The sequence below is a fragment of the Coregonus clupeaformis genome, chromosome 36 (genome assembly GCF_020615455.1).
Source record: "Coregonus clupeaformis isolate EN_2021a chromosome 36, ASM2061545v1, whole genome shotgun sequence".
In the NCBI taxonomy this organism is placed as follows: Eukaryota; Metazoa; Chordata; class Actinopteri; order Salmoniformes; family Salmonidae; genus Coregonus; species Coregonus clupeaformis.
Window position 1 is genome coordinate 4,623,068 of NC_059227.1, and position 25,707 is coordinate 4,648,774.

Below are 25,707 nucleotides of genomic sequence, written 5' to 3' on the forward strand. Positions count from 1 at the left end.
AGCAGGTACCATTGGAAACAGCTCGAACTAGTATTTTTATTCCAGCCCAAGAAATGACAGCAACAGAAACTCAAAAGATCCTTTTCAATACGGAGGATCAAACATCTGCCAGAACTATCCCTCTGTGGGTGGGCTAATCATCAAACAATGGGAGAAGCAATCTGGAATGAATACGGCTGTAAAATAGAAATTGGCAAGGGAAACACTACTTGGGAAAGTACCTTAGAGGAGTTGACACAAGAGAATGATGCAAAATATGTTTTGGAAAATGGTCAGCACTAAATGGTCAGAAGGGAACAATATAACAACGATTGATATTACTCCTAATTCCACACGTCAGCCTAGACAGGAAAGAAAAATAGGGACAGATAATGCAACCATGTCAATCACCCAAGGACCGTCAATTAGTGTAACAACTAAACCAATAATGACAAAATTAGAAACAACAGAATCAACTGGGTTCTTTCAAAATGTCTGGGAGTCTTTGACTAATTGGGGAAACCAGGAAAATAAACAATCTAGCTCAGCCCCAGCAGTAATACCGGAAATAATGAAAGCACCAACAAAGCTAAGGAGACTATGGGAGGGAGCATTACAAAATGATTGGTACAGATGGGCACAGTATTCTGCTAAAGTAATTGATAAGATAACGGATTGTCTAGTATGCTCCCCCTCCCCATTAAAGGAACTGATGGTAATACCAAGTCCACATACAGTGGGGGAAAAAAGTATTTAGTCAGCCACCAATTGTGCAAGTTCTCCCACTTAAAAAGATGAGAGAGGCCTGTAATTTTCATCATAGGTACACGTCAACTATGACAGACAAATTGAGCATTTTTTTTTCCAGAAAATCACATTGTAAGATTTTTTATGAATTTATTTGCAAATTATGGTGGAAAATAAGTATTTGGTCACCTACAAACAAGCAAGATTTCTGGCTCTCACAGACCTGTAACTTCTTCTTTAAGAGGCTCCTCTGTCCTACACTCGTTACCTGTATTAATGGCACCTGTTTGAACTTGTTATCAGTATAAAAGACACCTGTCCACAACCTCAAACAGTTACACTCCATACTCCACTATGGCCAAGACCAAAGACCTGTCAAAGGACACCAGAAACAAAAGACCTGCACCAGGCTGGGAAGACTGAATCTGCAATAGGTAAGCAGCTTGGTTTGAAGAAATCGACTGTGGGAGCAATTATTAGGAAATTGAAGTCATACAAGACCACTGATAATCTCCCTCGATCTGGGGCTCCACGCATGATCTCACCCTGTGGGGTCAAAATGATCACAAGAACGGTGAGCAGAAATCCCAGAACCAGACGGGGGGACCTAGTGAATGACCTGCAGAGAGCTGGGACCAAAGTAACAAAGCCTACCATCAGTAACACACTACGCCGCCAGGGCCTAAAATACTGCAGTGCCAGACGTGTCCTCCTGCTTAAGCCAGTACATGTCCAGGCCCGTCTGAAGTTTGCTAGAGTGCATTTGGATGATCCAGAAGAGGATTGGGAGAATGTCATATGGTCAGATGAAACCAAAATATAACTTTTTGGTAAAAAACTAAACTCGTCGTGTTTGGAGGACAAAGAATGGTGAGTTGCATCCAAAGAACACCATACCTACTGTGAAGCATGGGGGTGGAAACATCATGCTTTGGGGCTGTTTTTCTGCAAAGGGACCAGGACGACTGATCTGTGTAAAGGAAAGAATGAATTAAGTGAAAACCTCCTTCCATCAGCAAGGGCATTGAAGATGAAACGTGGCTGGGTCTTTCAGCATGACAATGATCCCAAACACACCGCCCGGGCAATGAAGGAGTGGCTTCGTAAGAAGCATTTCAAGGTCCTGGAGTGGCCTAGCGAGTCTCCAGATCTCAACCCAATAGAACATCGTTGGAGGGAGTTGAAAGTCTGTGTTGCCCAGCGACAGCCCCAAAACATCACTGCTCTAGAGGAGATCTGCATGGAGGAATGGGCCAAAATACCAGCAACAGTGTGTGAAAACCTTGTGAAGACTTACAGAAAACGTTTGACCTGTGTCATTGCCAACAAAGGGTATATAACAAAGTATTGAGAAACTTTTGTTATTGACCAAATACTTATTTTCCACTGTAATTTACAAAAATAAATTCATTAAAAATCCTACAATGTGATTTTCTGGAGAAAAAAATTCTAATTTTGTCTGTCATAGTTGACGTGTACCTATGATGAAAATTACAGGCCTCTCTCATCTTTTTAAGTGGGAGAACTTGCACAATTGGTGGCTGACTAAATACTTTTTTCCCCCACTGTATGTAGCCACAGGGACTGTGCTGACTTTAAACTAAACTTCTGTCATCTCAAAAGATCAGAGAGACCCTATTGCCCTGCAGAATGCTTACCCTTCTTAGGAAGTCCTGACCATCACAAATACTACAATCAAACAGGATGGGGGGAGTGGTGTAAAAAATGTGATGTCAGAATAGAACTAGGAAAAATGGAAACACCTGAGAAATATTGAATAGATTATGAGCAGAAGTATGAATGCTATAACAAAACAAACGGGGAACATGATTTGGGAAACTGTATGGGAAAGTGTGAGACCACATGGCATTTAAAAAAATCATATGTCTTGGAATGCAGACACTCCTCGAAGAGCAATCTATCAGGCGGCCCTGGGATGATAGTTACTAATGGAGGGCCTGGTGACCCCTGGGGAATGCGAGAAGCAAACACTATCACTGCCACTGATCTCTCCTTATGAGGAGCAATCGGTGGCAGTGGCAGATTTCTTTTGGGTATGTGGAGAACAAAGAATTAGAGCCACTTTGCCTAGAGGATGGATGGGAATATGTGCTAGAGTACAAATGCTTCAGGAAGTAGTTATATCAGAATGGGAGGTAGTAAAAACAACAAACCAGGACACACAGAATAACAATAAAAGGGTAAAAAGAGCGTATGAACATGACCCCAATGTATATTTAGATGCAATAGGTCAACCCAGAGGAATTCCAAATGAATATAAGGCAAGAGATGAAATTAAAGCAGGATTTGAATCAATATTTGTCTGGATATCACCTAACAAAAACCTAGAATGGATCAATTATATTTACTATAATCAACAAAGGTTTATTAATTACACAGACTCTGCGTTAACAGCTCTGGGAGAGCAAGTACAGGCTACAAGTAGAATGGCATGGCAGAATAGGCAGGCTTTAAACTGGCTGTTGGCAGAAAAAGGTGGAGTTTGTGTAATTTTTGGGGATGAATGTTGTACCTTTATTCCCAATAATACTGCTCCGGGTGGTTCATTCACTGAAGCAATGAATAAGCTCAAAGGACTACGAAAAGAAGTTAAGGACAATGCTGGGCATGACGCTCACACTTGGGATTGGATGGACTTCACTTTGGGAAAGTGGGGAGCAATGTTTACAAAAATGGCAATTATGATAGGCATAGCACTTGTAGTAATGGGAATGGTAGTTTGTTGTGTACTGCCTTTGTTGAAATCACTTTTGATCCAAACCACAGTAAAGCAAATTACTGTAGAGACAATTGTTAATAAGTCAACCAAAGAAATACACCCTGTTCAGGGAGCTCCAGGACAGTATGTTAATGAATATGGAAAGCCCTGTAGTATTAAAGGAGGACCAATGGACTGCCCATTTGGGAATCCTGAATGTCTGTATGGTGTTGTCCCTGGGGGTGGAAGGGCCTGTCATGGTTACAAAGCTCAACAGCAACAATTGGAGGTTAGCTTAGAGGGAAACCTTCCGGATTTGTACCCAGTACCCGACTGGGCTCCTCGTCCTCATCGTCATGGGTCAGACAATGAGGAAGATACAATGGTCTGAATATATATATATTCTTATAAAATGAAATCACAGAAGGCAAGGCTAAGAATAAGTATATGCACATGCTTACACTCATTACATGTTAACTTTTGTTTTATTGGTTGGGACTTAGAAAGTCCCAAAGGGGGGAATATATGGATGATTTTCTAGTACATATGTTGTAGAACGAAACGCCTATATGCCTTAAATGCTTATGGATTAAGAACCAATTAAAAGGGTTAAAACAGAGACAGAGACATTTCTTCAGTGCAAATGCTGTGCTTCTGATAAGAATGGTTTCCTCTAACTCCCCCGCAGCTGGTCTGGGTATGTCAATGACATGTGACGGAGATAAAACTTCTCGTTGTGGCTGTGTGAAGATTGGAGTAAACAATGGAACTAGTGTTATCACTTGTTTGTGCTTATGACCTAACACACATAGCCACATGCACATAGTCACAAGGAAAAACCATAGTGGCTCAGGGTCCTTGGAGGATGGCTGTTGGGAAAGGCTTAAATGTATGTTATGGACATGACATGTGTAAACCATGTTTAAGTATTAAATTGATATGTTTTATAATGTGTTATGAAATGATAAGGGTAAAACAGAATGAACATGATTGACACTTTGTACTCCAGATGCATGCCTGGATAGTGAATATAGTCAATACAGAGTGTGATTGTTCTTTAACGTAGGTATGTATATTATTTTTTGAGAGCGTGTCCGAGTCACGCCACCAATATAATGAGATAAGCGACAGAGGCCCCATTTAGAGAAGCGCACCTAGCCTTCGTGAGTAAACAACATGTGACACCGAAGGATGTTAATCATGTACATATAATGGAGTAACTGTGTAGGTTGTATAAACATGACTATGCATTTGTGTATAGCCGGCTCGGCTTTGTTACGCTTTAATAAAGTCTATTCTGAATTCACAAGCTCCGGTTTTTTGAGAGATATTTTTGAGTTAAACATTTCTACCACACTACTGATGCCAGTGTTGCCAACTTAGCGACTTTGTTGCTATATTTAGCGAGTATTCAGACCCCTCTAGCGACACATTTTCTAAAAAGCGACTAGTGACAAATCTAGCAACTTTTTCTGGTGTTATTGGAGACTTTTGGAGACTCTGACGTGAAAGCACGTATCGTTCTTACTCTTCTCAACGAGCAGCGGGTGCTGCCGTGTGCCCCACCCCCGTCCCAAAGCACTCACAGGCGGCCCAGTCCTCGCGCAGCAGTCCCTCCCAGCTGCAGTCAGAGCAGGAGATCTCTTCTTGACCCTGATCTCTCTTTTGACGAACATATCAAGACTGTTTCAAGGACAGCTTTTTTCCATCTACGTAACATTGCAAAAATCAGAAATTTTCTGTCCAAAAATGATGCAGAAAAATTAATCCATGCATTTGTTACTTCTAGGTTAGACTACTGCAATGCTCTATTTTCCGGCTACCCGGATAAAGCACTAAATAAACTTCAGTTAGTGCTAAATACGGCTGCTAGAATCCTGACTAGAACCAAGAAATTTGATCATATTACTCCAGTGCTAGCTTCCCTACACTGGCTTCCTGTTAAGGCAAGGGCTGATTTCAAGGTTTTACTGTTAACCTATAAAGCGTTACATGGGCTTGCTCCTACCTATCTTTCCGAGTTGGTCCTGCCGTACATACCAATACGTACGCTACGGTCACAAGACGCAGGCCTCCTAATTGTCCCTAGAATTTCTAAGCAAACAGCGGGGAGGCAGGGCTTTCTCCTATAGATCTCCATTTTTATGGAACAGTCTGCCTACCCATGTGAGAGACGCAGACTCGGTCTCAACCTTTAAGTCTTTACTGAAGACTTATCTCTTCAGTAGGTCATATGATTGAGTGTAGTCTGGCCCAGGAGTGTGAAGGTGAACGGAAAGGCTGGAGCAACGAACAGCCCTTGCTGTCTCTGCCGGGCCGGTTCCCCTCTCCACTGGGGTTCTCTGCCTCTAACCCTGTTGCAGGGGCTGAGTCACTGGCCTGCTGGTGCTCTTTCATGCCGTCCCTGGGGGTGCGTCACTTGAGTGGGTTGAGTTACTGACGTGATCTTCCTGTCTGGGTTGGCGCCTCCCCCCTTGGTTTGTGCTGTGGTGGAGACCTCTGTGGGCTATACTCGGCCTTGTCTCAGGATTGTAAGTTGGTGGTTGGGGATATCCCTCTAGTGGTGCGGGGGCTGTGCTTTGGCGGAGTGGGTGGGGTTATATCCTTCCTGTTTGGCCCTGTCCGGGGTTTCTTCGGATGGGGCCACAGTGTCTCCGGACCGCTCCTGTCTCAGCCTCCAGTATTTATGCTGCAGTAGTTTATGTGTCGGGGGCTGGGGTTAGTTGGTTATACCTGGAGTACTTCTCCTGTCTTATCCAGTGTCCTGTGTGAATTTAAGTATGCTCTCTCTAATTCTCTCGTTCTCTCTTTCTCTCTGAGAACCTGAGCCCCTAGGACCATACGTCAGGACTACCGGGCATGATGACACCTTGCTGTCCCCAGTCCGCCTGGCCTTGCTGCTATTCCAGTTTCAACTGTTCTGCCTGCGGCTACGAAACCCCTACCTGTCCCAGACCTGCTGTTTTCAACTCTAAATGATCGGCTATGAAAAGCCAACTGAGAGACCTGAGCCCTAGGACCATACGTCGGGACTACCGGCCGTGGTGACTCCTTGCTGTCCCCAGTCCGCCTGGCCTTGCTGCTATTCCAGTTTAAACTGTTCTGCCTGCGGTTATGGAACCCCTACCTGTCCCAGACCTGCTGTTTTAAACTCTAATGATCGGCTATGAAAAGCCAACTGAGATTTATTCCTGATTATTATTTGACCATGCTTGTCACTTATGAACATTTTTGAACATCTTGGCATGGTTCTGTTATAATCTCCACCCGGCACAGCCAGAAGAGGACTGGCCACCCCTCATAGCCTGGTTCCTCTCTAGGTTTCTTCCTAGGTTTTGCCTTTCTAGGGAGTTTTTCCTAGCCACCGTGCTTCTACACCTGCATTACTAGCTGTTTGGGGTTTTAGGCTGGGTTTCTGTACAGCACTTCGAGATATTAGCTGATGTAAGAAGGGCTATATAAAATAAAATTGATTGATTGATTGATTGATTGAGATGTTCACCCCTCCGCGTCCAGACTGCAAATGAATGGTGCATGCGGGAAGCAGCCCTGGCTTACATTCAGGGCGGGATGTAAATGTAGGGTGTTTTTTACTCACTTTTTGTCTCTCCCACGACGTTATTCCTCTCTCCTACAGCGTCCATCACAATTACATGCACATGGCCAATTATGCAAATTAGGTGATGACGTCATTTAGCGACTTTTAGGACAGCCAATAGCTACTTTCCTTACTGAGGAGTTGGCAACACTGACTGATGCACGTTCAGCTAAATTAACTGTCGAACAGAACGGTGAACAACACATAGGGCGCCGTACTATGGCTGACCCTGTAAAACAACACATTTCACTGCACCTGTCCGGTGTATGTGACAATAAAACATCTTATCTTATCTTACATAACTAACTGGCTAATTAATGCTAAATGAACGTTTTGCCTGCAAGTGCATGCTACCGTTATCTAGCGACCTAGTTAACTGGCAAAGAAAATAACTTGTGTTCTAGCGCTTAGCATTAGCTGTGGGCTGACAAACCTAAGTAACTGGATGGCATGCTAGCGTAACTGTAGTTACCTGGCTAACGGTACTAGCTACACAACACACGATAGAAATGTATATCAACGGTCAAGGTATGCAGCTTGCAAGGTATCATCATGTTGTGGTTACAATAGGCACTGGCCAGCCAAGTAGGGGGCACGAATTCCTCCTAAAAGTTCAGGCTAGCTTTGTCATTTCTGACTGGAAATCAGATCCGTTACATTTGAATTGTTAACTGTCAATCTTGGGGCGTTTTTGACATTTGAAATAGCTTGCTAATTAGCCTAGAAGTTCCCAGTCAGTTTTTTTTTTTTATTCAAATGTGTAGCTCAGTTGGTAGAGCATGGCGCTTGCAACGCCAGGGTTGTGGGTTCGATTCCCACAGTGGACCAGTATGAGAAGAAAAAAAAAATGTATGCACTCACTAACTGTAAGTCGCTCTGGATAAGAGCGTCTGCTAAATGACAAAAATGTAAATGTAAAATATATCAACAGAAACATTGTAACAAGTATTTTCTAGTCAGTTGTGGCAAAAAAAAAAACTGCCCATTAGAGGGGATTTATACGACATTATCGTTTCCGAGCCGAACTCGATTGGTGGAGTCTGCTACTCACGAAGATTACCGAGCTACGTGTTACGTCACTGAAAGGGAACCTCGTAAAACAAGTATCGCGAGCCGGTTTCTTTCGTTAAATTTATTTTGTCGATTTTAGGACTGATTTGATATATGAGCTATACATTGCACACAAGACATGTTACAATTTAACTGTTAACATCAATATATACCTGATACTGGTTCTTCAGAAGCCTCATGTGCATAATATATTTTACTTTATCCCAAACAACCTTCACACTCACTTTTCAAAGCAGTGCAACAGTGCAGAGAAAATGCTTGAGTGAAAATCTCAGTCTGCTGTGCATTGATGACACTGTAAACACTGAACTGAAGTACTAGGCCATTTCCCTGTCCTTGTCAGTTGCTGCATATTTATGAGAGGAAGGCGTCTCACTCAATCCCCAGAATAATATCATAACTTAAGATTTTTCATATTCACCTTTCGGCATTCAGACAGAAGGTCCCTCACACCATCAGAGGAATTCATAACATTCAAACACACGAAATATAACAATTCCATAGACCGATTTGAGCATTTGTTTTAATTTTCATAAAGCACATTTAGCAAACCATAGCAAAGTGGGGTTACATTGACCTGATCTCAGAGGGTGTCACAACAGAATAAACTGCCAGCCAATGCAACAGGTGTGAAGGAAGTTGTCATGACGCCATAACTGTCACTAACAACAAAAACATAAGTAATTCATAAACATACATTCCATAGTACCATTCATGTCACTAGCCAGTGGAATTAACTAATACCAGTTGATATTTATAAATCTGAATTTCTAAATCTAATTTCAGAGAAAAATGTGAGAGTTATTTTGTTAATTCAGACAGATTTGAGTGTAAAGACAGTAAACCGATCATAGTGCAGTTTGAAGCTTCGCTGAAAAAACAAGAGAGAAAGAAGGAAGAGAGAGAGAGAGAGAGAGACTAGAACATATGATATTACAGAGAAGTAATAATAATATTATTATAGGGGCTAAGAGGTTATAAAGGAGCTCCTGCATTCTTCCCCTCTCCTGTGAGTATCCATCGCCAGGCGCTGTGTACTTCCCATCATCACAGAGAATACGGTACTCACTGCTCACACAGCAATGTACTCACTGCTCGTTTCCTTTCCATTTCAGACAGCACGAGCAGCGCATCTCAGTCATCATTTCAGACATTTATGAAATAGACAAGTCTTATTTCACTCAAAAGTTCAGACAGTTAAAGCCCATTTCAGACCAATTACAGTCCCACTTCATTTCACTTGTCATTTCAGAATGGCAGCTCAAGTCCATTTCAGACCCGTTCATTTCAGACAGCCACCTCAAGTCTGCCATTTCAAGCCTGTCCAGTTTCAGGCAGGTCCAACCATCCATTTCAGAGCCAGCTGGACTTCTCCTCCTCAAACTTCTGTGGATCAATAAATGGCTTGTCGATTGACTTGATCATCAGCTCACCGCAGTACACACACTCGGAGGCGATGATGTCATCGATGTCGGACTTGATCTGCTCTCGGCTGACTCCGGCGCTTCCTTTCCCCAGGCTGGCGGTGTCACCCCCCTCCTCCTTCTCCTTGGGGGCGGGGCGGTGGCGGGACTTGGAGGTCTGAGTGGCTGCAGCCAGCTTCTTCTGCATCTCATCTAGTTTAGTCTGCTTGTAGGTGGACAGGTGAGGGCTCACCTGAGGAAAAGATCCCTAGTTTAGTCTGCTTGTAGGTGGACAGGTGAGGGCTCACCTGAGGAAAGCTACCTAGTTTAGTCTGCTCGTAGATGGACAGGTGAGGGCTCACCTTATATAAGGTAACTAGTGAACTTAAAAAAGGCTATTGAACTATTGAATCTCCTGGGGGAAGAAGACATCTCTGGCTCTAGTGTACATTTTTGGGGATATCCTCCTCCAAGCCATTTTCATTGTGTGTGTAGCGTACATAATTTACAAATATACGTAGTAATGACCCAATGCCCCTCTGTTTGCTGCAATACATTGTTAGCTAACTCTTATTGAAATAGGGTCAAAGGTCAAGATCAAAATGATGTGCTACTGACCTACTGGTATATATTGTTACATTTACATTTTTAGTCATTTAGCAGACGCTCTTATCCGGAGCGACTTACAGTTAGTTAGTGAATACATTATTATTATTTTTTCATACCCCCTGTGGGAATCGAACCCACAACCCTGGCGTTGCAAACGCCATGCTCTATCAACTGAGCTACATCCCTGCCGGCCATACCCTCCCCTACCCTGGACGACGCCGCCCCATGGGTCTCCCGGTCGCGGCCGGCTACGACAGAGCCTGGATTCGAACCAGGATCTCTAGTGGCACAGCTAGCACTGCGATGCTGCGCCACTCGGGAGACTGTTAGCCAACTGTTCTTGAAATAGGGTCAAAAGGTCAAATAAAATGGGTTTGCATACTGACCTCCAGGAAAAGGCAGTCGTAGTGGAACATGTGACCACAGAGGAACAGGTAGAAGGGTCTGTTGAGGAGGGGGAAGTCGCAGGCAGCGCATTTCTCCTGGCTCTCCACCACCCCGTACTTGTTCCTCATCTCCTGGATGTCCTCTCTGATCCGCTTGGCGCTCTCCGTCGCCTCCTCCATCTCCTGCTTCAGCTCGTCTATGTGCTGGTTGTACTCCTCTAAAGAGCTGCAGATAGCCTCCTGCAGGGAGGGAGGGAGGGAGGGAGGGAGGGAGGAGGAGGGGGGGGGGGCATGGGGGGAGATGGTGTGGAGGGACATAGAAACACAAATACATAGAAGCTGAGATTTGGTTCTGGGTGCCGAGATTACATACTTTGGCTGGTACAATGGAACCAATAGAATAGTCCCAAAAGTGCAAGCTCCAAGGTAAATTAAGTGCACCTCAAATACTGTCTTGTGTGTGTGTGTGTGTGTGTGTGTGTGTGTGTGTGTGTGTGTGTGTGTGTGTGTGTGTGTGTGTGCGTGTGTGTGTGTGTGCGTGTGTGTGTGTGTGTGTGTGTGTGTGCTTGTTTGTTTGTTCATTTGTTTTAGATTCTGGACCTAAACATTTGATTCCAGTATTACCTTGAAGTGGTCTATGGTGACGAAGTCTGGGAAGAAAGGCAGTATGTCTTCTATCTTCAACAGGTTACAGCTGGACAGACAGTTCATGGCCTTCTTCACATCCTTCTCCTCCTGCACCACGTGACGGGCGATCTTCAGCCACAACTTCTTCCTCAACTCCTCATCATCCTCAGGCAGGTCAGCACACGACTTGGCCAAGTCCACATCCACCTGGAAGGAGAGGGAAAACAGCACAGGAGAAGAGTTGCACCAGCCGCTTGGGGAACGGTTTTCATGGAGCGGGACACTAATCCAGACGCTTATAAGTAATCCCGCTACGCCCTAAAATGAACCATCAAACAGGCAAAGCATCAATACAGGACTAAGATCGAATCCTACTACATTGGATGTGGCAGGGCTTGCATACTATCACGGATTACAAAGGGAAACCCAGCCGCGAGCTGCCCAATGAAGCGAGCCTACCAGATGAGCAAAGTTTTTTTTATTTTACCTTTATTTACCTAGGCAAGTCAGTTAAGAACAAATTCTTATTTACAATGACGGCCTACACCGGCCAAACCCGGACGACGCTGGGCCAATTGTGCACCGCCCTATGGGACTCCCAATCACGGCCGGTTGTGATACAGCCTGGAATCGAACCAGGGGGTCTGTAGTGACGCCTCAAGCACTGAGATGCAGTGCCTTAGACCGCTGTGCCACTCGGGATATAAAATGCCTTCTATGCTGGCTTCGAGGCAAGCAACACTGAACCATGCATGAGAGCACCAGCTGTTCCAGATGACTGCGTGATCACGCTCTCTGTAGCCGATGTGAGTAAGACCTTTCAACAGGTTAACATTCACAAGGCTGCAGGGCCAGACGGATTACCAGGACGTGTACTCAGAGCATGCGCTGACCAGCTGGCAAGTGTCTTCTCTGACATTTAGAACCTCTCCCTGACCCAGTCTGTAATAACTACATGTTACAAGCAGACCACCATAGTCCCTGTGCCCAAGAACGCCAAGGTAACCTGTCTGAATGACTATCACCCTGTAGCACTCACATCTGTAGCCATGAAATGCTTTGAAAGGCTGGTCATTAAATCACATCAACACCATCATCCCAGACACCCTGGACCCACTCCAATTCACATACTGCCCCTACAGATCCAAAAGATGATGCAATCTCTATTGCACTCCACACTGCCCTTTCCCACCTGGACAAGAGGAACACCTACGTGAGAATGCTGTTCATTGACTACAGCTCAGCGTTCAACACCATAGTGCCCTCAAAGCTCATCACTAAGCTAAGGACCCTGGGACTGAACACCTCCCTCTGAAACTGGATCCTGGACTTCCTGACGGGCCGCCCCCAGTTGGGGAGGGTAGACAACACATCCGCCACACTGACCCTCAACACAGGGGCCCATCAGGGGTGCGTGCTCAGTCCCCTCCTGTACTCCCTGTTCACCCACAACTGCGTGGCCGTGCACGGCTTCAACACCATCATTAAGTTTGCCGACGACATGACGGTGGTAGGCCTGATCACTGACGATGATGAGACAGCCTATAGGGAGGTCAGAGACCTGGCAGTGTGGTGCCAGGACAACAACCTCTCCCTCAACGTCAGTAAGACAAAGGAGCTGATCGTGGACTACAGGAAACGGAGGGCTGAGCACGCACCTATTTACATTGATGGGGCTGTGGTGGAGCGGGTCGAGAGCTCCAAGTTCCTCGTTGTCCACATCACTCAGGATCTATCACGGTCCACACACACCAACACAGTCGTGAAGAGGGCACGAAAGAGGGCCCTCAGATCATCAAAAGGTTATACAAAAAGCAAGATTGACAGCATCTTGACTGGCTGCATCACCGCTTGGTATGGCAACTGCTTGGCATCCAACCGCAAGGCGCTACAGAGGGTAGTGCGTACAGCCCAGTACATCACTGGGGCCGAGCTCCCTGCCATCCAGGCCCTCTATATAGGCAGTGTCAGAGGAAGGCCCTAAAAATCGTCAAAGACTCCAGCCACCCAAGTCATAGACTGTTCTCTCTGCTACAGCACGGCAAGCAGTACCAGTACACCAAGCCTGGAACCAACAGGACCCTGAACAGCTTCTCCGCCCAAGCCATAAGACTGCTAAATAGTTAAATGTCTATTATTTCTGTTTTCTTTCTCTCTGTATTGTTGGGAAGGACCCGTCAGTAAGCATTTCACTGTTAGTCTACACCTGTTGTTTCCGAAGCATGTGACAAATAAAATTCGATAATGTATGTATATATTGAGATAATTAATGCAGATATTGAGATAATATATGCATATATTGAGATAATGTATGTGTATATATTGAGATAATGTATGTGTATATATTGAGATAATGTATGTGTATATATTGAGATAATGTATGTGTATATATTGAGATAATTAATGCAGATATTGAGATAATATATGCATATATTGAGATAATGTATGTGTATATATTGAGATAATGTATGTGTATATATTGAGATAATGTATGTGTATATATTGAGATAATGTATGTGTATATATTGAGATAATGTATGTGTATATATTGAGATAATGTATGTGTATATATTGAGATAATGTATGTATATATATTGAGATAACGTATGTATATATTGATGGTGTAGCCCACTATTTGCACTTTCTTATCTTGCAATATCCTGTTAATATCAAATGATCAACAGTTAGCTACATGTTAATCAAAACTAGCCAAGACACTCACTTGTAGAGCCAGATCGACAGCTTCCTCATACAGCCCCATGATCTTATAGACCAGAACACAGGCCTGGAGGTAGCCATGTTCAGCACACAGCCTCAGGGCATACTTTAAATCATAGTGGATGTCTGAAGCGTGGGTCCCAGCCTGTCAATAACAATAACACATTTGATTTATTAATCATAAAATAACCTATGTTTATGTGTTAATAATAATACATTTTAATGTATTATATTTGATTTACTTTCAAGATACCCAAGGACACTCAAGAGTAAACTAGAATAAAATATAAACAGGTAATTTTTTTTTTTTTAAAGTTAGCAATAGACATTTGGTCTGCGTGTCCTTGGTCGAAAGTAGGGCTCTATATAGGGAGCAGGGTGCCATTTGGGATGGACACAGCCTTGAACCTACCTGTTCCAGGTACCACAGGAGACTCTCAGGTTTGTACTTGGCGTAGACGGACAGCAGGTAGTTGTGTATGGCCTCTTCTGTCACCGTGAGCTGGTAGACGCAGAACTCCATGTAGCGGATGGTCTCGTGGATCTGTTGTGTAGAACCCATCTGACTGTAGTTGACCAGGGCTGGGATCAGCTTCTTAGGTTCCAGCCTGCTGCCCATCTGGATCCAGGCATCCACCACCTTGTGATTATTAAAGGTTATTGTTCATTAAATTAATTCAATTTCCCTTTCACAAATACACAAAAATCGGCACTTTACATGCCATGAATTTCCGTGAAAATGTAAAATAAAGTATGGTAATGTATGGCATGTCAAACTGAATTGCATTGTACTTGAACACAAAGACAATAATAATAACAACAACAAAACATTTCAACGCAAAATCACCGTATCACCTTCTTAGGTATGTGTTGCATGAGGATGGGGGAGAACTTATAGAAGAGCTTTTCGTCGCAGTGCTTAGAGAGCACCTCCAGGGCGGCGCTATAGTCATCATGCTGACAGTGGTGGGAGATCACCCTCTCATAGTCCTAGAGAGAGAGAGATAAATAGATGTAGATTCTTTCTTAAATCCCAGAAAATGTCAAAACAGCAGCAGCAAGTTTTATTATACAAAACGGAAAATAAAGTGGCAGAAAATTGCCGTACCATTAGAGAGACCAGTGTTAAATTTGAGCAGCTATTTTTAGATTTAGATTTAGTCTTAAAATACCTTTTAGTCTTAAGTCACATTTTAGTCATTTCATCCTCCGTTACTTTTAGTTATAATCAATCGACTAAAACTCTGGACAAGTTTAGTCACAGACATAATAATGACTCCTTTATCTTCCATCATGTGAACATTCAGATAGCCTCGTCCAACTAGGCCTAATACCCCTCCTATACCTTAGCTGGTAACATTGATATTGTGGCAGACTGTAACCGATGCCAGACATTATTAACCGTAAAGGCTATAAAGCCTTGGCTACAGGTTAAACATTTTTTACAGCTCTGATTTTCTCCCCATCATAACCGTCAAAGGGGGGATAAATAACAGTGGTTTCCTTGAAAAAAAGGGGGAGAATTTGAGCTTTACAAAAATGCCAGAAATATTACTGTACACCTAACATTCAACAAATAGCATTCTCTTTTTTTTTCCGTTGGAAAAAGCAACCACAACTCGCATTTGTGGACCGGGGCCCGAGAGCGGTAACAACACATGCACATTCACACACTTTTACACTCATCATTTGCTGCAGCTACTCTGTTCATTATTTTACACGTATTATCTATCCTGATGCCTAGTCACTTTACCCTGCCTTCATGTACATATCTACCTCAAATACCTTATTATTATCTATCCTGATGCCTAGTCACTTTACCCTGCCTTCATGTACATATCTACCTCAAATACCTTATTATTATCTATCCGGATGCCTAGTCACTTTAACCTGCTTTCATGTAAATATCTACCTCAAATACCTTATTATTATCTATCCGGATGCCTAGTCACTTTACCCTGCCTTCATGTAAATATCTACCTCAAATACCTTATTATTATCTATCCGGATGCCTAGTCACTTTACCCTGCCTTCATGTAAATATCTACCTCAAATACCTTATTATTATCTATCCGGATGCCTAGTCACTTTACCCTGCCTTCATGTAAATATCTACCTCAAATACCTTATTATTATCTATCCTGATGCCTAGTCACTTTACCCTGCCTTCATGTACATATCTACCTCAAATACCTTTTATTATCTATCCTGATGCCTAGTCACTTTACCCTGCCTTCATGTACATATCTACCTCAAATACCTTATTATTATCTATCCTGATGCCTAGTCACTTTACCCTGCCTTCATGTACATATCTACCTCAAATACCTTATTATTATCTATCCTGATGCCTAGTCACTTTACCCTGCCTTCATGTACATATCTACCTCAAACACCTTATTATTATCTATCCTGATGCCTCGTCACTTTACCCTGCCTTCATGTACATACACTATACAGTAAGCAACGTCAGCACAAGAACTGTTAGTCTGGAGCTTTATGAAATGGGTTTCCATGGCCGAGCAGCCGCACACAAGCCTAAGATCACCATGCGCAATGCCAAGCGTCGGCTGGAGTGGTGTAAAGCCCGCTGCCATTGGACTCTGGAGTAGTGGAAGCGCGTTCTATGGAGTGATGAATCACGCTTCACCATCTAGCAGTCCGAGGGACAAATGTCCATTAGTCTCCCGTGGAATTCTCGTCTCGTCACATTTTTTGTCTACTAAAATGAAGTCATTTGTAATAGTTATGAATTTTTTCCAGGGCGTCTCGTCTCATTATCGCCGTAGTTTTAGTCAGGAAAAATAGCTTGTTGATTAGTATTTTTCGTCATAGTTATTGACAAAATGAACACTGTTAGAGACAACCAATAGAGAGCAGCAATAAATCCTACAATACAATACCATGAATGAACAGCAGGGTCGCGGTCAATTCTATTTCAATTCAGGAAGTACACTGAAATTCCAATTCTCTTCAATGCTTTTCAATGTGGAATTTGAATTTGGTTCCGTGGTTGCCATGGCACCGTAAAGCAGCATAGGCGAGCTCTGTAGATACTATTATTTTTTTTTGTGTGTTTCTTGTTGCATTTTGTAATCGTTTTTGGGTGGTTCTGGCTTCTCTAGGGTTTGATCACTATATCCTATGGTCTTGACTCTCAGAGTTGCAGGATCATGATGAAAAGTATTTTGGCTTGCTAGCTAGCTAGCTGGCTGGCTGTTTGGATTCAAGTACTGTGGCTTTTTGTTTCATCTGTTTGGAAGTATTACACCAAGGACTGCAAGCTGTGTCCAGAGGTAGCAGAGGAAAGTCAGTGACTGTTCAGGGAATGCAAGCTGTGTCCAGAGGTAGCAGAGGAAAGTCGGGGACTGTTCAGGGACTGCAAGCTGTGTCCAGAGGTAGCAGAGGAAAGTCGGGGACTGTTCAGGGAATGCAAGCTGTGTCCAGAGGTAGCAGAGGAAAGTCGGGGACTGTTCAGGGAATGCAAGCTGTGTCCAGAGGTAGCAGAGGAAAGTCAGTGACTGTTCAGGGACTGCAAGCTGTGTCCAGAGGTAGCAGAGGAAAGTCGGGGACTGTTCAGGGAATGCAAGCTGTGTCCAGAGGTAGCAGAGGAAAGTCAGGGACTGTTCAGGGACTGCAAGCTGTGTCCAGAGGTAGCAGAGGAAAGTCGGGGACTGTTCAGGGAACGCTCCTAACCACTGCCAAGATGTGGTGGCTTTTCGTGCGCTTTTCAGCAGCTGTGACATCACCCGGGCGGCAGGTAGCTTAGTGGTTAAGAGCGTTGTGCCCAGTAACCGAAAGGTCGCTGGTTCTAATCCCCGAGCCGACCAGGTGAAAAATCTGTCGATGTGCCCTTGAGCAAGGCACTTAACCCTAATTGCTCCTGTAAGTCGCTCTGGATAAGATCGTCTGCTAAAATGAATGTAAAATGTAAAATGTGCTACATTCCTGGCGATGGAGGACCAGTAGCAGAAAAGCGGCTCCAATGGAGTGACTGACCATTCAGAAAAGCAGGTGTTGAAGACCTCTTGGCCATTTCTTTCAGACCGTCTTTGTTTCTCCTTGGTTGTGCCATCGGTGCCCTCTCCACTGAACCTACACAGCCTTTCCAACCCAAATTGCCTCAACTTCATCCCAAGCCGACTGAGACTTTCAGGTCTTCAGCCTGCTATGCTATTGTTTGTTAATGATTAGAGCCATTTATTTAAGAGGATCCCAATGGAAAGAAGTTTTCAAACTATTTTTTGTCATCCTCAAATGATTTTAAATGCATTATCCACACGTGTGGTTGTATTGTGTTTTAAATAATCAAGTATATCCATCTATATATAGGAATTTGGTTCACTTTCTGAATTGACTAGAATTGAAAATGGAATTGAGCCCAAGCCTGGATAGATAGCGTCATAAGATACCTTCATGATGACAGAGAAGTAGACCATGTCGTCCACGTTGCCATGGCTAGCAAGCAGGTCATAGATGGTCGTACGGTTGTTATAGAGACACTCCTTGTGTTTGGAGCTACTGAGGAACTTCCGGAACTCATCACGCGTCTCCTGGAACACCCCATGTTTCCCCTCGTCTGATTGCAGAAGCCCCAGGCGGTTCAGGTAGAGCTCAGTCAGCCAGGTGACCAGTAAGGTGATCTGGGTCTTCTCACTCTGTTTTAATTCATCAATCAAAATGTTTTTGTCCCCAGGGGGAAATTTGAATTGCAAGCAGGGGTAACATGATTTTTTTTTTTTTAATACAGTCCATACAAAAGAGTTAAAAACAGATCACACAAAAGAGTTGTTACAAGTTACCTCAGATCACACAAAATAAGTCTGCATCCCAAATAGAACCCTATATAGTGCACTACTTTTGACCAGGGCCCATACGATGTCATTTTGGACACACTAAAGTCACCAAAAACATCCTACCTGTTTCAGGTTGTTGAGTTTCTTTAGAAGGAACTCTTTCAGAGCTTCTTCCTGTTTCGCCTCGATGAACTTCAACGCGATCTCCTCAAAGTAGTTCTGGGTCAGAGCGTAGCACTCGGCACTCTCCAGGTAGCGTTTGTTCTGGAAGCAGTGCTCTGCCTCCTTAGCCAGGAGCATGTCCATGCACTCTGGCCGGTCCCGGCAGTACTCCTTAGCCAGGACCATGTCCATGCACTCTGGCCGGTCCCGGCAGTACTCCTTAGCCAGGTCAAACTTGTTCATACTCATGTACATCTGCCACACATCCCTGGCTTCTCTCTGGATGTGGTATCTGGATTGAGAGAGAGAGAAAAAAAAACACCTGTCTTTTGTTTCTAGCATTGATTTCACAGATCGTGGCTGAACAAGGTTTAACTAGCAATGGCAGATCTAGTCTGATTTCACAGATAGTGGCTGGACAAGGTTTAATTAGCAACGGCTGTGATATGTGGTTGTTCTACCGATCCTAGTTGAATGCAGTGATTGTATGTCTCTCTGAGTAGGAGTGTCTGCTAAATGACTACAAAACTAAATGTAATGCAAAACATACCTAAAGACGGCCTTCTCAGTGTAGATCCACACCAGGCCTCCTGCTGGGTCCTTGATCATCTTCTTCAGGGTGCCAAACTTATCAGGGAACACGTCCTCGCACACCACCTGTCAATCAATCAATCAACTGAATGTATTCATAAAACGTCCGTCCGTCCGTCCGTCCACAGTAACCTGACCTAGACCCCACAGTAACCTGACCTAGACCCCAACAGTAACCTGACCTAGACCCCAACAGTAACCTGACCTAGACCCCAACAGTAACCTGACCTAGACCCAACAGTAACCTGACCTAGACCCCACAGTAACCTGACCTAGACCCCAACAGTAACCTGACCTAGACCCAACAGTAACCTGACCTAGACCCAACAGTAACCTGACCTAGACCCAACAGTAACCTGACCTAGACCCCACAGTAACCTGACCTAGACCCCACAGTAACCTGACCTAGACCCCACAGAGCAAGCAGCAGCAAAGGCAGAGTCCCGTCCCGTCCTGTCCCGTCCGTGCATGTGTGTGCGCCCACCTGTCCGTTGAGTGTGCAGATGGCCTTGACGCGGTCAGGGAGGAGGAGTAGAAAGTGGAACTGAGTCAACACGATGGAGATGGGCTTGTTGAAACTGAAGTCTATGTCTGGGGTGTAATCCCACACCTGATGGAGAGAGGGAGAGAAAGACAGATGGAAAGAATGTGTTATAAAATATATATATAAAAAAGTACTGCAGCAGCAATATGAATTTCTAGAATACAATAGGATTCTTTTGAAAGACCAGTGACAAATAGACCTTCAGAACACCCATATCAACTGCGGGGAGCTTACCACTACAGCCCATGATAAATACAACACATCAAACCTTAAAGTACACTAGCCAAAAAAATATTAGAATAGTATAGAAAACAGTACCTGCACATCACTGAGCAGCGAGTCCAGCTTGACGTAGTCCAGCTGACCGTAGAGAACTCCGTTACCCATCATCCATGCGAAGGCCTTGGGGCAGGACCTGAGCTTGGAGGTGTAGAAGGTGATCTCACTGTAGCCCATGTTAAAGGGAAACTCCTGGAAGCTGGGCAGCAGCTCCTAGTAGTAGTAGTAGTAGACATAGCATATTATAAGCCTTGTCATAAGACACAATAAAAGGGTTCATATACGGTTATAACAAGTTATGAAGAACCTCACAGGCTCTGACCAAAAGTAGTGCACTATATAGGGAATAGGGTGCAATTTCTGACACAGCAATGTAGTTTTAAAAAGGCTGTTTTAACAGACCTGGTTCTGTGAGAAGATGGAGCTGAAGCCTTGCTGCTCTGACCCGTCTGCCACGCGACCTACGAACTGGAACAGGCGCTTCCTGGTGGTGGCGATGATGAAGACTTTAGACTCCAGACCTCGCTCCACCTCTATACAGCATACTGGAGCTGGCTTCCCATCCTCCTCCAGGGAATGGACCTGTGTTTCAATTACATACATTACTCATCATAATAAAGGAACTAGTTTTGCAAACGTACTTTCAAAAAGCTACATCAAATACGATAACAAAAGATGTTAGCAAAAGCTTGCAGCCTGCGGATAAGTTCACATGAAGGAGTGTAACCAATGAATGTAACCATATCAACACTGATTGATTAGTTAGAATGTCAAGAGGTTTTATTAGCATGGCTTTCCATGGGTTCAACTTCAATATTTAAAAAAAAGCATACAGTATTAACAGCAGTTCTTATTTTGGGGGTGTGTTGTATTTTTTTCTAAATGTACTTGAAGATATCCTGTATAATCTCATATGTTTATTGCCAGATCCTACCACTGACCTGTTTGAAGTACTGGTCAGGGTTGGTGTTAAACAGGCTTCCCTCTGAAGCAGAGATCTCAGCCTCGAAGATGATTCCCTGGCTGGTTCCCACTAGGATGGGCCCAGTGTTGGTCTCGGTCCCCAGAAGCTTGTTCCAGCCTAGACTCTCTATGAGGTGTCCTCTCCAGCGGGACAGAGACCTCACCTTCTGGGTGTTCCTGTTCAGATATAGACACTCACTGGTACTGAGAGAAATCACCAGGTGGGACCCTGCAGGGGAGGAGAGGGGAGAGCAGTGTTAGATCTGGTACTGAGAGATCACCAGGTGGGACCCTGCAGGGGAGGAGAGGGGAGAGCAGTGTTAGATCTGGTACTGAGAGATCACCAGGTGGGACCCTGCAGGGGAGGAGAGGGGAGAGCAGTGTTAGATCTGGTACTGAGAGATCACCAGGTGGGACCCTGCAGGAGAGGAGAGGGGAGAGCCGTGTTAGATCTGGTACTGAGAGATCACCAGGTGGGACCCTGCAGGGGAGGAGAGGGGAGAGCAGTGTTAGATCTGGTACTGAGAGATCACCAGGTGGGACCCTGCAGGGGGGGAGAGCAGTGTTAGATCTGGTACTGAGAGATCACCAGGTGGGACCCTGCAGGGGAGGAGAGGGGAGAGCAGTGTTAGATCTGGTACTGAGAGATCACCAGGTGGGACCCTGCACGAGAGGAGAGGGGAGAGCCGTGTTAGATCTGGTACTGAGAGATCACCAGGTGGGACCCTGCAGGGGAGGAGAGGGGAGAGCAGTGTTAGATCTGGTACTGAGAGATCACCAGGTGGGACCCTGCAGGGGAGGAGAGGGAAGAGCAGTGTTAGATCTGGTACTGAGAGATCACCAGGTGGGACCCTGCAGGGGAGGAGAGGGGAGAGCAGTGTTAGATCTGGTACTGAGAGAAATCACCAGGTGGGACCCTGCAGGGGAGGAGAGGGGAGAGCAGTTTTAGATCTGGTACTGAGAGATCACCAGGTGGGACCCTGCAGGGGAGGAGAGGGGAGAGCAGTGTTAGATCTGGTACTGAGAGATCACCAGGTGGGACCCTGCAGGGGAGGGAGAGGGGAGAGCAGTGTTAGATCTGGTACTGAGAGATCACCAGGTGGGACCCTGCAGGGGAGGAGAGGGGAGAGCAGTGTTAGATCTGGTACTGAGAGATCACCAGGTGGGACCCTGCAGGGGAGGAGAGGGGAGAGCAGTGTTAGATCTGGTACTGAGAGATCACCAGGTGGGACCCTGCAGGGGAGGAGAGGGGAGAGCAGTGTTAGTCCATTTAAAGTGGAACTGACAGCGTTAACTACTTCTCAGTTATGAAACAGACAGAAAATCATAATATCAGTCGAAAATATCAAGTTCCCAGTTTATGCTACAAAACCAACTTCATAAGAGGTTTTAAAAATAGGTTATTTTTGACTCAACATTCCATGACGTACACTAAGGCATTGTTGGCAGAGTAGATGGATGCAGATCAATGCATGATTCATATAATTCACCAATACATTTCTTGGTAGTCCAAAAAATATTGCTATCAGGTTATAAATCACAGCTGGCCTGGTACATTGTTTGCTGCCTCCATTCGGGATGCACTGTTTAAGTTTCAATGACTCAATATTTTGGACAAAAACGGACGAATGTAACTAAGGCTGGGAATGTCAATACAATCAAACTAACAAGGGCAATGATCAGTCAGTCATAACGTGGCTAATAGGCTAGCGTATCTATTTATGTAGCAAGCTAAAATCACGGAGCCTAACGTTAGCTAGCTAACTGCTGGGAGGATGTCATGACATTGGACCAGTGGGTGAGTGGCCGACTTCCCCCCCCCCCCCTCATATCATTTTTCGGTGCCTACAGCTAGAGATGCAAGTGTCATTTGGTTAGCTAGCAAGAAATGTGAATCACTGTTATCCACAGTTAGCATATCTCTTAGTTGTCAACCAAATGCATTTGGCATCGATCAAATGGGAGGGCAGGCAATTTCCCATTCAGTTGTCAGAACGTGGGTTTGGGCATGCATGCAGAGAAGCTGCAGAAGGGGCGAGGAGGCGACTATTCCTCATCTTTATCAGCGCAATTTTGACGGCCAACTACAAGCAACAACAACAAAAAAAGTTTGTGAGGGTTTATCTGGTTAGATTTTAGCTCATCTCGCTCTGGCTAACATTAGTTGTTGATCTTGTTGTTGTTGATGTGCATAACTGAGGGAGAGAGAGCCTACCTAGTTCATGGTTGTTTGATCAATAGGACTGTAAAGTTCCCAAATGTAAGAGGACTCCCTCTATATTTACATACAGTATTTGCAGAAATCCATTCAGGTGTATTTTGTGGCTTTTGGCAAATGCTTTCTAATGATCTAAAGTCGCGCTGTTGCTACTGCCTGGGAGTAGCAACAGCGCTACTCCCGGTCGCGGCCCGGGAGACTCATGGGGCGGCGCACAATTGGCCCAGCGTCGTCCAGGGTAGGGGAGGGAATGGCCGGCAGGGATGTAGCTCAGTTGGTAGAGCATGGCGTTTGCAACGCCAGGGTTGTGGGTTCGATTCCCACGGGGGGCCAGTATGAAAATTAAATAAAATATGAATGCACTCACTAACTGTAAGTCGCTCTGGATAAGAGCGCCTGCTAAATTACTAAAATGTAAATGTAAAATGAGTACTGTGCAGGTATTCTACTTTAGGGACCTGTGGGGTCCAGGAAGAGCTCCCTCGTTCTCACCTGTGGGGTCCAGGAAGAGCTCCCTCGTTCTCACCTGTGGGGTCCAGGAAGAGCTCCCTCATTCTCACCTGTGGGGTCCAGGAAGAGCTCCCTCATTCTCACCTGTGGGGTCCAGGAAGAGCTCGCTGGTTCTCACCTGTGGGGTCCAGGAAGAGCTCCCTCGTTCTCACCTGTGGGGTCCAGGAAGAGCTCCCTCGTTCTCACCTGTGGGGTCCAGGAAGAGCTCCCTCGTTCTCACCTGTGGGGTCCAGGAAGAGCTCCCTCGTTCTCACCTGTGGGGTCCAGGAAGAGCTTGTGTACTCTGCTGTCATCCTTCCTCCCCAGTTCTATCTGGTTGGGCTGGTCTGGCTTGGCAAGGTCAATCCTGGAACAACATACAGAGGAAAACTTTATAAACACCTTTATTAAGTAAAATTCACTTATCTTAGATACCAATACGGTATACAATCTTATGTGAAAACACACACAGCTATTTCAGAAGATATTTTAAAGTTGTGCAACAACACATTAAATATTCATCATTACACCAATCCAAAAATATACATCATCACCCTGAACGACTGACATGGTCAACTCTTAATCCATCATTTGGCTTTTAATCCCATCATTTAGCAATCACGTCAAGATACAAACTGCACCACTCACACATTCTGCTCGTCTTACACAGAGAGGCATGGACAGGCATGGGTGACAGGGCTATTCACAAGACCCTGATAACGCTGGATCACTAGGGGGGTGTTGCAGATAAAAGTGTCCCCTACCTCAGAAGAGTGTCCTTCCCTAAACTCATGCATAGCTGATTGTTGCAGACAGCGAAGTGGTTGATTTTCTCTGGGGGTGAGAAATCAATCCTCTGTTTGTTGAATATCGGCTTCTCCTCCTCCAGTCTCACATTCACGAACCCTACAACGAATCATGAATTACGTATGTCAATCATCATCGCCAACATAATCGAGTCCCGGTAGCAAGCTAACTAAACATTATATAGATAATGATTCTATTGGCTATATATGAAAGCAATGTGGTGCGCAGATTCAACCATATAGATGGTCCCAACTAGCCTTATCATAAACAAAACCCAATTGAGAGGCCCGTAGCTTTCCCCAGTACCGGAGTGTGTTATGCCGATGTTGGCAGCAGACAGGCGGCTACTGTGTTGCACAGGGTGTCTGCTGTTCTGCGAGTCCTCGTATTCATCCAGGATAGAAGACATTGCAAAACGTCTAAAGCAGAGAAAACCTAGCTAATAGCTAACTTCTACAATTTCAGATCATGCGATGGCATGACTGTGCTAGCTAGCTATTTAGAGTCTGCAAAAAACAGATTCGGTTGCCTGCGTGTCGTGAGAAATGTTTCAGAATAGAAGAGTAGCCCACAAGAAAGAAAACGGTATAATCTCATCCATTTAAAAACAGTCAAAACATGCTAATTTGGTGAAGCTTCCTGAAAATATACAAACGCACAACAAGGGAGGGCCAGTTTAGTCAGGTGATCCACGGATGTCATCATGTGATCAGGACACTGTTGTAGTTCTAATGTCTGACACGAGGACACGCACTTTGTCCAATATTCAAAAAGGGCTGCCATCTATTTATAATGATTATACATTGAATTCACTGCAAAATCATATAAGAAAAAATATATACATTATTGTACTTTAACCCAATCCTCAACCGGCTGGTAGAGCATGTTTTGACAATAGATTTAGAAGTAGATATGAAAAAATCTTCACTTGTACTTCATTGGTCAACTCCCCCAGCCCTCCTGCATCAATTTACATTATTTGTGTCCTTTTAGGTTGCTGC

General features: G+C 44.6%; 1 protein-coding gene and 1 pseudogene across 2 annotated transcripts; both read right to left on the bottom strand.

Annotated features, from left to right (window-relative positions):
• The window catches only part of LOC121552518, a 37,741-nt pseudogene extending 33,944 nt beyond the window's left edge, over window positions 1-3,797 (bottom strand).
• A 4,822-nt stretch (window positions 3,798-8,619) lies between these two features.
• LOC121552138 (vacuolar protein sorting-associated protein 18 homolog) lies at window positions 8,620-25,385 on the bottom strand. Of its 2 annotated transcripts, XM_041864870.2 has the most exons (17): window positions 25,013-25,385; window positions 24,664-24,805; window positions 24,175-24,266; window positions 21,171-21,421; window positions 20,632-20,811; window positions 20,269-20,442; window positions 19,891-20,016; window positions 19,366-19,472; window positions 19,002-19,107; window positions 18,777-18,953; window positions 18,270-18,515; window positions 14,713-14,847; window positions 14,270-14,497; window positions 13,862-14,002; window positions 11,137-11,346; window positions 10,513-10,752; window positions 8,620-9,770 (listed from the first exon to the last, which is right to left on the bottom strand). In XM_041864870.2, the coding sequence occupies exons 1-17, from the start codon at window positions 25,113-25,115 to the stop codon at window positions 9,468-9,470; spliced, it is 2,961 nt and encodes a 986-aa protein (XP_041720804.1). In that variant the 5' UTR covers window positions 25,116-25,385; the 3' UTR covers window positions 8,620-9,467. The 2 variants fall into 2 exon arrangements, with proteins under 2 accessions (XP_041720804.1, XP_041720802.1); XM_041864868.2 differs by having other exon boundaries at window positions 18,777-19,107.
• Between the last annotated feature and the right edge of the window lie 322 nt (window positions 25,386-25,707).